Consider the following 13,060-nt stretch of genomic DNA (forward strand, 5'->3'; position numbering starts at 1 on the left):
TGAGACAACACAATGACATGTGAGTTTAGGAAGTGCCAAGGGGAGCACTGAGGCCTGGGGGGCTCAGTTTGTTTATGGAGCATCCCCTGTACTCATGGTTCAGCTGGAATAAGAACCTGCCCACCTGCCTATCACGTCCTCAAGATCTCTAGGCATCTCCAACCAAATGTGTCAAAGCCAACTCATTCTACAGGAACCTGCTTTCCTTTCTGTGTTCCTCCTTTTAACATCACCACCATCTTCTGCCCAGTCTTCTGACCAGTCACCCAACTCAGATACCTCAGAATTATCTTCTTTTCCAATCTCTAGCCCCATAAAAGTATTCCAGACCATTCCTCTCTAAAATCTTAGTTTAAGCATCAAAATTGTGAAGTGTTTGAGATTTTACCCTCCTTGCAAGCTAACAAGTTAGCCTGCCACAGTTACATAGATGCTGAGAGAAGGCCTAAGACTCCTGGGTCAGACTAAAAGGCCTTTATTATGCATGCACCTCTGGTAAAATGAATCTCCTATTTGCAGTAGTTTCTCTTGCTTCCCAAGTCCCACAGGGAACAGTGACCCAGATGGATACTACCCACACAGCAGGTTTATGACCCAGCAAAGGAACCCTGAGTTTAGGAAACACCAGTCTCATAAAGGGGCCTACAGGCGATCCTGACCAACCTTTGCCCCCGAGGGAGACCTTATCTTTATTTCTGTACAGTAAAAATAAATGTCTGTCCCAGGGAGACACTGTCTCTATCTTACAAGGCTATTTGGTATGTAAACATCCTTGAAAAGGTAGTTAAAAAGACAAAAGCTGAAGCTGTCTTTCACAGAGGTTTAGAAACACAAGACACCCATCGAGAATTGTCTGTCAACATTAGGAATTCATCACAATTACCTATTAATTTCCTTTCTGCTAGCCTGCCCCACCCCCATTAGTAATAATTCTGATTCTAGAACAAAACATAAAGCAAATATACACATCTTTTATGTAGACACCTTGGTTTTTCCATTATATAATACAAAGTTAAAATGGCTAATGCCCACTCCCTGCCCCCGCCATCTCTTCTGCTCTATATTCCCAGCCTTTTCTTTTGCTTCCACCCTTCCTTCCTATGTACCCTCTGCCCCAGGATGCCCAGAGCACCCAGAGTCACCTCTACAGAACCCCATAACTCTGTTCATGCCTTGGTTAAAGCCCTTACTTGTTTGCTCAATAGTCAGGTTCATGTTTATCTTCTTCCAACATAGTGCCTGACATAGTAAGTGTTCAGTAAATCTTTGGGTAGTGAATAAGGCTGTTGGGTTAGAGAGTCAGGCTGTTTGGGGTATTTTTGAACTTTGAGGGTTAAAACTGGTAGCCCCAGTTGTGTAAATCCTTTGGATTCTGTTGTCATGAGTTCTGTGGCCATGGCCTTTAAGCAGAACAAATTGTCCTGGGGGAGATTTTGATACATTAACAACTAGCTTCATGAATCAAAATTTGATTCCATTTGAAATAATGGAAAACCCTGCTTGAGGGATTTCAACAGGCAGGTGTGTGTCTCCTGCCATCAGCATGAGGGTTCTCAGCATAGGGCTGCTACTCCAGCTCGTTGATGCTCCTGTGGGCCCAGGCTCTTTGTGCCTTTCTGCTCCACTGTCCTTAAGGTACAGGCCTTCATCCTCACGTTTCTACCTAATGGTTGCTAAAGGGCTGCTGTACTTCTTGAGTCCCTATATGAGACAAGAAGGAGGGGAAAAAAAGGAAAAGGTGAAGGGGCAAACAGTGTTTGTCCAGCAGGTCTTTTCCTTTCTATTCACTAAAGGATGCCATATCTGGGGATTTCTATAGAACTGTAGCACTAGCTTGGAAAGCTGGAAAATTGGACTATTTGAAGCTTGGCATACTAGTCCCTGAAGAAAATCGGGGTTCTGTTAATAAGGAGAGCTGGATATTGAAGAAATAATTCATATTTGCCACAAAGACATTTTTAACACTTATTGATACTATATTCTTTTTCAAATATGGCAGGGATGTAGGAGTTCTGGCATGTTTTTGGCTATGGGTTGGCCACCCCGAGCGAACACAAGGTTTGGTAACTATTCCTCTGCCATTGCCATGCTCTAGCTCCTGGTCTATGTAACCCTTGTTGGCTTAAGGCATGGAGAATTATCTGGTCTTTCTTTGAGCCTATTGGGGCTTACTCACTCTGGGGTATATAGGGAACATACTGTTCTTTGGTACATGCTGTTGTTGAAACATTTAGGAGCAGAATGTTTCTTTTCATTGGAATCTTAGCTGGAATGGAGCAAAACGTCTAATTGTATGAGCCCTTTAAAATGAAGAGGTTCATTTCTGTGGGGTTGGCTACACAGAGGAAATTGTGGTTGATAGGTTAGCCTGGGAGGTTGGCAGGTAGAGTCTGTGTTAGGAATTCTCCAAAGGGAGGCCTTTACGAGCAAAGTGCAGTAAGCTTGGGTGAGCAGGGTTCCATATTGCATAAGATCCCCTGACACATGGGATAAAGAAGATGGTGAAGATGCCTTTGGCCTCAGGAGAAGCGCTACATTCCTGACCCAGCTAAGGGACTCTCTAAATTCCAGCAGTCATCCCAAGCTACTGCCAGCCCTGTGAGAGGAGAGGGACAGGAGGGCCAGCACCAGCTCCCTCCTATCAGCAGGATGTGGTGAGTGCAGGCTTGGGCATGGCTTGCAGCTGTTTTCATGTTCCTGCCACTTGTCAGACTGCAGCTGTCACTGACTATCAGGATGGCACATCTTTTCTCTGGGGGCTAAAGGCAGTGCAAGTTTGTACAGGTCATACAAATGACCTTCAGTCAAATATTTGGACCTCCTTTAAACATGGCCTTTCCATAGTGCTGTTCTCTGTCCCTAAAAATCCATTTCTCTTTCTCCTGCTCTGGAAGCAGACAGCCTCTATCCACAGGGTCACAGATGCATAGGCTTCCAGGGGCTAGAGAGATGTATTCTGTCCCAAGGGGGCCCCAGCCACATGCTCTTCTCCTGAAATGTAGAGTCCCTGGTTGCCAGATCTCCTCATTTTAAAAGAAAAGCCAGAGAAATGGATTTTTATGCAAAATCACTTAAATTATAAATGTTTAAAGCTATTCATCTTTTCTCCTTTTCTTCTTCCTTTTTGTAAAAAAAAATACCAGGCTGGGTGTGGTGGCTCACGCCTGTAATCCCAGCACTTTGGGAGGCCGAGGTGGGTAGATCATGAGGTCAGGAGATCAAGACCATCCTGGCTAACATGGTGAAACCCCATCTCCACTAAAAATACAAAAAATTAGCCGGGCATGGTGGCAGGCACCCGTAGTTCTAGGTACTCGGGAGGCTGAGGCAGGAGAATGGTGTGAACCCGTGAGGCAGAGCTTACAGCGAGCTGAGATGGCACGACTGCACTCCAGCCTGGGTGACAGAACAAGACTCCGTCTCAAAAAAAACCCAAAAATAAAACCAAAAATAACCATGTGGCCCAAACAAAACACACGTGAGGGCCCCTAGTTTGCCATCCCTAGTCTATAGAGGAAGAAACGGGTTGGCCAGGTGATAGAATCATGAAGAGCATGAAGAGTGTTTAATGATGACTCTTTTGGAAGAAAAGGCTCTCCACTCCTTCCCTCCCCTCTCCATGTGAGTGGTGCCTGGAGAGTGTTTATCAGCTTGGAAGAAATCAGTGGTGGTTCACAGGTTTGGTCAGAGGTGCAAATATGTTGCTAGCAGTTGATGGCAGTGCTAAGAGGCAATTAGACTCCAATTAGCTAAACATCAGTTCCATAGGTACTTGTAGGTGTGCTCTATACCTCTTCTGATACACTCTGGACCCACTCTGATACATTTGGTAATGGGCTGGTGGTAGATGTTGAGTGGATATAAGCGATGTAACGCTTGGTTGCCCGGGAGGAGGTGCTGTTGTGGGTTCCCATGGGAGAGTGCAGAGGGCTTGGCTGGAGTAGAGTGTTCAAGAGGTGACAAAAAGTAAGGGTGCATCAAGAAGGGTTGCACAGAGGCTGGGCAGGGCAGCTCTGCCACACAATTGATCAGGATCCCTGAGGAAGAAAGGATTGGGGCCTTCGATTTAAGAATTAGGGGCAGAAAATAGAGGGACTGGCAGGTCAGATAGTTTTTAGTTGAGGAACTACTCTAGCACCTGAAAACACACACAACCTAGCATTTGGGGTTTGTTTTTTTAAAACTCAGACTATATCTTGAATGTCTAGATGCAGGAAAAGGTTAAGTAAGATTCTGGTACAGCCATATAATTAAAGAATATGGGATTATGGTGACTTGTGCCTATAATTCTAGCACTTTGGGAGGATCGCTTGAGTCTGGGAATTCAAGGCTAGCCCGGGGAACAAAGCGAGACTTCATCTCTGCAACATTAAAAAAAAAAAAAAAAAAAAAAAAAAAAAAAGAGGCCGGGCATAGTGGTGATGCCTGTGGTCCCAGTTACTAGGGAGGCTGAGGTGTATCAGTTGAGCCCAGAAGGTTGTGGCTGTGGTCAGCCAAGATTGCACCACTACACTCCAGCCTGGGTAAGACCCCGTCTCAAAACCACAAAGAACACAAAGAACAAAAAATATGCAGCCATTAAAAAAGAGGTTTATAAAAACTTGAGTTCTTAGTAATGTGAGAAATTCTTAAGTGGGGGAAGAAAAGGATATAGCTACACATGGTACAATGCTTCAACCATGTAAAATACACACTGGGCAACTGCTGTGGGAAAGCATGCCAGAACATCATTCTGAAGCTTTGCATCAGACGTTAGGCACAGGTACAACAAAGCATGCTTTCTATGAACTAACCGTCAGATCATATTATAACACAAATGCAAAACTGTTTTCTCATTAACAGGAAATGAATTTTTGTCAGATGGTTTTCTCAGGTCAGTGAACATCTTGTTCTCACTTGTGGCTTAGGGGAAGTCGCTGTGTTTCACAATCGTGATAGGGTAACAAGAGGACAAGAAATAGGCGAGTGGGAAGCAGAGGACTTAATAGTTATTACTTTGGGATATGATGAATCTACAGGGACACTCTGCTGTGTTACTTCCTCTAACTTCTGTTGGGTACTAGGGGATGAGGCTGTGTGGGTGAAAAGAGCAGAATATGATTCATTTACACATCTTCTACTTTTCTTACCTACACAAAAAAGGAAGTCATGGTAGGAGAAGCATGGTGGAGAGTGGGTTGCATTCTGGAAACTTGAGAAAAGGGAGGGTGAGGCAACGGAACTGTCTACTGATAGTTGGCTTTAGCTGAAATTAGGAACTATTTTGGGTTCCTCCAAAGATGAGTCTGAAGTCAAAGCTCCTCTGGTTAATATTTCCTCATATCATCTTATAATTGTATTCAATCATCCCTTCCTTCCTAAGTTCTAAGTGTTTTAGGTATCTGTCTGATATGCCTATGCTAGACATAAAGGAACTAAGCACCAAGATGCCGAGCAGAACCTCCCTGAAGGGAGGTCAAGGTCAGAGGTGCTGACCTTCTCTGGGCTTCCTGCTGGTAGACCAGAGAAGACCACCAGATCAAGAGAGCAAAGGTCAGCAGAACCGCAGGCAGCAGTACCTACCTGGCTTAAGTTTGATTTGACAATTTGGTTCCAATATATAAAAATGAATTGTCATCATATTAAGTTCCTGTTCAGTGTTATAAATAGGAGACAGATGTGTATTGTCCATTTTCAAAGTGTTAGACAGAATCTGTGGCTACAGCTAAAAAGCTCAATTTCATTAAAAGTTTTTTTTAATTTTTATTTTGGGACGGAGTCTCGCTCTGTCGTCTAGGCTGGAGTGCAGTGGCACGATCTCGGCTCACTGCAACCTCCGCTTTCCAGGTTCAAGTGATTCTCCTGTCCCAGACTCCCAAGTAGATGGGATTACAGGCGTGAGTCATTTTGTTTCTACATTACAAACTATTAATAGGCATACTATTTTCTGTTTGAGGGTTGTTTTTTGAATCCTTTTAGTTGGGAATCCTGCAGCAGTGAGAGAGGAGTATACAGGTTAGGCCCTAAGATACCACAATTCCATCTCACCTTGTCTTGAATGTCTAAAAGTTTCAATTGTCATGAAAATCCTAAGGGAAGTAGGGATTATTAAGCTTGTCCTATTGAGAATCAGGCCCAAAGAGTTTAAGTAACTTGGCTATGGTCACACAGCTAGTATGTAACAGACCCAGGATATGACTATAGATTAGACAGCACTCTTCGCACTGTATCACCCTTTTAAAGGACGTAACACTTGAGTAGGACACACCTATAAAACATATGCCTATAATCCCAACACTTTGGGAGGCCAAGGCAGGTGGATCTCTTGAGGTCAGGAGTTCAAGACCAGCCTGGTCAACATGGTGAAACCCTGTCTCCACTAAAAATGCAAAAGTTAACCAGGCATCAGGGCGCATGCCTGTAATCCCATCTACTTGGGAGTCTGGGACAGGAGAATCGCTTGAACCTGGAAAGCAGAGGTTGCAGTGAGCCGAGATCGTGCCACTGCACTCCAGCCTAGACAACAGAGCGAAGTTACATGGCATATTATTTATATGTATGTATGTATGTATGTAGGCAAAGTTAGAGATCACACCTGTGAAAAAAGACCTCAATTTTCCTGGCTACAGCTATAAAGATTCATCCCAAATATTATTACATGCTTTTTAATAGACACTTGTATAATACAAATGTTATAGTGTCCTAATATTAAGTGGCTTTTAAGCTTACTGATTCCAGTAACAGCTGGATACAAAGGGTAATGCTCACCTAAGTAAATGTCTTAACATCTAGATATCCTCACCCAGTATGTTCAAGAGAATTAGCTAATAAGCCTCCTAATTATACCAAAGAACATTTCTTTTTGAATTCTTCACATGTAGCATTTTTCAGAACACTTCAGACTAATGCTTGCATATGAGAACTGCATTCTATTCCATTCAATAAATCATTTTAGATGAAAAAGTTTTCTTCTGTGTCTCCATTCTTATCAGACAGTATGCTCAAAACATGTTTTTTTAATCAAGGAGAACACTGGATTATGGGCTAGTGTTTGCTTTGAGCACAATGAGGTTACAGTCTAGGTGGGTGGGTTGACATGACTCCAAGTTGCTAACAGGGCTGGGGGAAAAGGGGTATTCTAGTGCATTGCACTCAGGCATCTTCTTTGCTTGAATTCCTGCCCTTTTCATCTATGTTCTAGTACTGGCTCAAGATGGACAGTTAGAGCTTTGTTGTGCTGTTCTTCCCTCCCGTCATCTCCCTTGGAATGTACTCTTAGTGGGTAGCAAACTAACTTAATAGTGGTCTCTAGGACTAAGATTTAGTAGGAGATAAGGGAGAGTACAGTCTATAGACTCTCCCATCCACTGCAATGGCACATCAGTGTACCATATAATTTGGTAGCCCCCATTACAGCCTTCTGGTCTTTCTATACAATGATGAGTACTTTGAATTGCACTTTATTTTGTTGGAGATGGGAGTTCCTAGCATATTAGCAAATTGATGGCTGGTAGCTGGCTAGATGGTAACTTCTCTCACGTCTATGATTTTAGGATGCTTTTGTTAAATTTTTTTCCCTAAAGTCAGACAAACTATCAAATTGCAAACTCTCTATCAGTCAGTCAGTCTATCTTTCTGGAATTAGTTCAGGCAGTCTGGAAACTTCATGGATGCAGGATTCATTCATTCAATCAACAAATATTTGTTGAACATCAATAGCAAGCCCTATTCTAGGAGTTGGAAATATAGATAAAATATACGGAAAAAAACAAATGATGCCATTATAGCTTCATATACTATTTATTAAGTTATTAATATGAACAGTTATGCAACATGACAGATGTCTCTCAAAGCCTGTAATAAAATATAGTCCGCTATCCAGCCCAGGAGAAAGACAAACAATATCATTCTTATAGTAAGTGTAGCATAAGTACTCACGACAATCCCTTATTTGGACATCAAAAGGAACAATCAGTCAGGATTCTTTACCTCCATTAGAATTTTACCTTTCTTGGATTATAGCTGTTTTAGAGTCAAAAGTCCAACTTAGATCACCCACAGAGATATGTAGCATCACATGTTGGAGAGGAAGGAGCTCTTGTCACCTCCATGGCAGCCCTTTCTACTGTCCTGCAGTCCTTCTGTATCGAAGCCCATCTTGCCTTTTAGGCCAGTAGTGGTCAAATTTTGGTATGGGGAGAAGGTAGATGGGTCACAGGGAGGTTTTCATTAATTTACAAAGATTGTGTTTCAAAGCTCTAAAAACCCATTTGGTGGTGACAGTGGCAGTGAAGAGTACACTATATTTCGCCAACGGGGTCTTCTCATCTCTTGAGTCTTGGCTTTCTCATATCCTTTAAAATTGCTGCAGTTCTCAGTGGGAAAGTGGAGGTGGGAAACTAACAGCGATTGGTATGAGGCTGTCTGCAGAATAAACTGGACTGGCTACTATGGCTTTTATAACCTGCTTTCTTTTCTTTAGTCTAGACAAGCTTATTTCTTCATCTTTCCACCTACGTCCTGCTAGTTCTAACATAAGATTTAAAAGGACCATGGAAGATAAAACTTCTCACTTTCTAGCTGAATGATGAAAAAAAAAAAAAAAAAAAAAAAAAAAAAAAAAAAAAAAAAAATCCATTCTTCAATAAACTATACTCAATTGTCTCTGTTGAAAACAAACAAGTGCCAAATGACTTTTAAAGACAAGTGCTGGATAATGCTGATTAACTGGTAGAAGTAGTTCCTGAGTGAAACAGCATATGTATCAGAATCTAAAATACAGGCAAAACCCAATAGCGATTCTTCAACCCCTTAGTTTCACACTGAAAACTACAAATGTTTTTCAATATCAGGCTATTGATAATAGTCAATTAAATATGGAATCAGAAACCTCAGAAAGTCTTGCCAAGTTTGTGGCAGTTTCAACAGTCTACAAAGGAAAAAGGAGAAACAACAGGTTAAAGAGTAAGGGCATTGGAATTTTATTTAACTCTAGGTACCATGGGTTTGACATTAGTAGGAAAGACTAATAAATAAGCAGCCATACAGCTTTTTTGGTCACTGTGCTGGGAAAGCACCAAAAAATGGAGCTATTTTTTCCAATTCAGTTTCATCTTTAATATGCTAGACAGATCCTGCTGCATTCTTTGTTTCTAGTTTACCAGTACATCATTATGTAGTTTACTGCATGTGTGGAGCAAGTCATTATGTAGTACCAAGTTTACATCATCATAGGACTACAACATGCACATTCTACTTAATGTAGCTCAAGCAACAGGGATACAAGAGAACAGTTATGGATGGAGACTTGCCTTTGACAAAGTCATGATCACACTAACTATGGGTTTAGAAATCTTATTAGGGAGGTACCTACAGCAGTTCTTCAATTGGTATTAGAACATTACATGCATGCACAAGTGGTATGGTAGAGAATGAAGCGGAAGAAGCCGCTGGATGGAGGACAGAGGGGAAATTAGAGATGGGATGATGCCGTGTATCGGGCAGTTCTCAGCTTTCCACAGTAAGTCTCTGCTCTGTGAGAGAGGCCTGCTGGGCAACACTTTTGTTCTCATGACTGCGAAGTTTGGATACGACATCTAGAAAAGCCAAATCCTGTACTTCCTTGTGTAGAGATTCTGGAAGCCAAACAAAACAAAACAAAACAAAAAAACAGATATGATTCTGTTAGGTTGTTCTAATATTATTATACAATCTATCCAAAACATATACCCAAAATGTTTATTTTGGCAAGACTAAGCTATAAAACTAGAAACAACTCTGGAAAAAGACATAGCAGTAGCCTAGCAATGTCTTTCTTAGGAATGTATTATAATTTAAAAAAAATCATAAAAACTTTACATTTTTTAAAAATTAAAACAAAAAAGTTGAAAGATGGGACCTTGCTCTGTTGCCCAGGTTTGAGTACAGTGGCATGGTCACAGCTCACTGAGGCCTCAAACTCCTGGCCTCAAGGGATTCATCCAGCTCAGTCTCCCAAGTAGCTGGGATGACAGCCATGACCCACTGCACAGCTACTTACCCAATTTTTAAAAAGAAAAATGAGATGTCAAGTTCTACAGTAAAAGATTAATTACAATTATAAGTTATAATTAAACACAGCTCACTGTATGATCTCAAAGTTTGGTTACATACAACCCTATCACCAGTTCAAATACGAAGTCCAATGACTTACCAAAAAGCTTAGGATATGTTTCAAATTAATTTTGTGGCAAAAGAAAAGTCTATACTTCATATCCTTCAACAAATTTCTGTGACACTGGACTCCCTTTTAGACTTTTTATCCTCTTCTTTCTGACTTGCTTTCTCTATTTAACTTCAATTACAAGAAAATATAGGATTCCTGTTAGGACTGTAAGAACTGTTATATGGGAAGAGTGAAGTCTAATAAGCTTAACATAATCAGTACTACTGAAACTGATGTGTTTATTTTGATACAACTGACATAAATCAATGAACCAGTGTTTTTGGTAGTAATAGAAAAATCTATCCTAAAATTCATATGGAATCTCAAGGGACCCTAAATCTCCAAAACAATCTTGAAAATGAACAAAGCTGGAGTTCTCATACTAACTGATTTCAAAACTTACTACAAAGCTACAATAATCAAAATAGTGGGGTACTGGTATAAACTCCTACAACTTGGGCCAGGCATGGTGGCTCATGCCTGTTATCCCAGCACTTTGGGAGGCCAAGGTGGGTGGATCACCTGAGGTCAGGAGTTTGAGACCAGCCTGACCAACATGCAGAAACCCCGTTTCTACTAAAAATACAAAATTAGCTGGGCATGGTGGTGCATGCCTGTAGTCCCAGCTACTCAGGAGGCTGAGGCAGGAGAATCGCTTGAACCTGAGAGGCGGAGGTTACAGTGAGCTGAAATCACGCCATTGCACTCCCACCTGGGCAACAAGAGCGAACCTCCGTCTCAAAAAACCAAAACTCTTACAACTCAACAATAACAACAACAACAACAACAACAAACCCTTCAATTCTAAAAATGGGCAAAGACTTGAATAGACATTTCTCCAAAGAAGATATACAAATGGCCCACAAACACATGAAAAGATTCCCATCAGTAATCATTAGGGAAATGCAAATAAAAACCACAGTAAGATGCCACCTCACACTCATAAGTTTGGCCATACTAAAACACAGCAAATATTGATGAGGATGTTGAGAAATTATAATCCATGTGTACTGCTGGCAGAAATGTACAATGGTCCAGCCACTGTGAAAAAGAGTATGACACTATTTAATTAATAAAAACAGTATTTAAGCAAAAAATTAAACATTGAATGACCATATGATCTAGTAATTCCACTTCTGAGTGTATACCAAAAATAATTAAAAGCAGAGACTCAGATATTTGTATACCAATGTTCACAGCAGCATTATTCACAAAAACCAAAAGGTGGAAATGGCCCAAATGTCCATGGATTGATGAATGGATAAACAAAATGTGATATATACATATGATGGAAAATTATTCAGCTTTAAAAGGAAATGAAATTCTGACATGTGCTACAACGCAGATCAGCCTTAAAGACCTAAGTGAAATAAGCTAGACAAAAAAGGACAAAAGTTTATTATTCCACATATATGTGGTGCCTAGAGTTGTCAAATGATGGAGATACAAAATAAATGGTGATTGCCAGAGGCTGTGGGGAGGGGTAAATGGGGAGTTATTGGTTAAGGAGTACAGAGTTTCGGTTTGTGAAAATGAAGGTGGTTCTGGAGATGGATGCTGGTGGTCATTGCACAGCAATGTTCTTAATGCCATTAAACTGTATACTTAAAAAAGGTTAAAACAGTAAATTTTATGTTTTGTATATTTTACCACAATTTTAAAAATGCCTAAACAAATGGAAGAGACTCAAAGTCTCTGCAAGGAAATAGAAGATATAAAGAAAAAGCAAATGGAAATTTTGAACTAAAATATGTAACTGAAATAAAAATAGGTTCAACATCAGAATAGAGGGGACAAGGAAAATAATCAGAGAACTTCCAAGATAAAACAATAGAAATTACTCAGTCTGTACAACAGTAAGAAAATAATCTGGGGGTAAAAAAGAACAAAACCTCGGGGACCTACAGGACTATAATTAAAGATCTCACATTAGTGTCATCAGAGGTCTGGAAAGAGTGGACAGAATGGGGCTGAAAAGTACCTGAAGAAGTAACAGTCAAAACTTCCCAATTTAGCAAAAGACATAAACCTATCAATTTAAGAAGCTGAGCAAACTCAAACAGGATAAACCCAAAGAAATTCACGCCAAGACACATCATAGTTAAACTTCTGAATACTAAACGCAAAGTAAGTCCTGAGAGACAAAAATGACACGTTACCTATAGGGGAAAAAAACACACATAGGAACACAGTGGATTTCTCATCAGAAACCAGGGAGGCTAGAAAAAAGTGGCACAACAGTTTTCAAGTAAAGAAAAGAACTGTGAACCCAGAATCCTATACCCATTTTCTCTCATTTGAGAATGTCATTTCCCTTTCACTACGAAAGAAAAAAATTTTTTTTTTGCTAAAAATTTGTTGCTAGCAGTATGGCTAAAGGAAGTTCTCTAAACAGAAAGGGAATGACATAACAAAATAAGAAATCTAAAATGTGAGTAAATACGATAGGCTTCCCTTCTCTTTCAAAGAGTTTTCTGAAATATGTTTGGTGGTTGAAAGAAAAGTTGTAACACTGTCTAATGTGATTCTAATATATGTAGAAGAAATATTTAAGAATGATATATATGAGAGGCTCATACCTGTAATCCCAGCACTTTGGGAGGCCAAGGCAGGTAGATCACCTGAGGTCAGGAGTTCAAGACCAGCCTGGGCAACAGAGTGCCCGCCTCTACTAAAAATACAAAAATTAGCCAGGTGTGATGTGGCAGGCATCTGTAATCCCAGCTACTCGGGAGGCTGAGGCATGAGAATCACTTGAACCCTAGAGGCGGAAGTTGCAGTATGCCAAGATCACCCCACTGCACTCCAGCCTGGGCAACAGAGCAAGACTCTGTCACAAAAAAAAAAAAAAAAAAATATATATATATATATATACAT

At 40.6% G+C, this 13,060-nt stretch overlaps 1 protein-coding gene across 7 annotated transcripts in view; it reads right to left on the reverse strand.

Moving 5' to 3' along the window:
* Positions 1-7,764: 7,764 nt before the first annotated feature.
* The window catches only part of RAP1GDS1 (Rap1 GTPase-GDP dissociation stimulator 1), a 176,997-nt gene continuing 171,701 nt past the window's right edge, over positions 7,765-13,060 (reverse strand). For 6 of the 7 annotated variants that reach the window (XM_017875492.1, XM_017875495.1, XM_017875493.1 and 3 more), the window contains one exon: positions 7,765-9,614. In XM_017875492.1, coding sequence (XP_017730981.1) covers positions 9,487-9,614 — 128 coding nt within the window. In that variant the 3' untranslated portion in view covers positions 7,765-9,486. Of the gene's footprint in view, positions 9,615-10,171; positions 10,313-13,060 lie in introns of all 7 variants that reach the window. The other variant, XR_001886304.1, reaches the window with a different exon arrangement.

Source organism: Rhinopithecus bieti, unplaced genomic scaffold (assembly GCF_001698545.2).
Source record: "Rhinopithecus bieti isolate Rb0 unplaced genomic scaffold, ASM169854v2 scaffold_6708, whole genome shotgun sequence".
In the NCBI taxonomy this organism is placed as follows: Eukaryota; Metazoa; Chordata; class Mammalia; order Primates; family Cercopithecidae; genus Rhinopithecus; species Rhinopithecus bieti.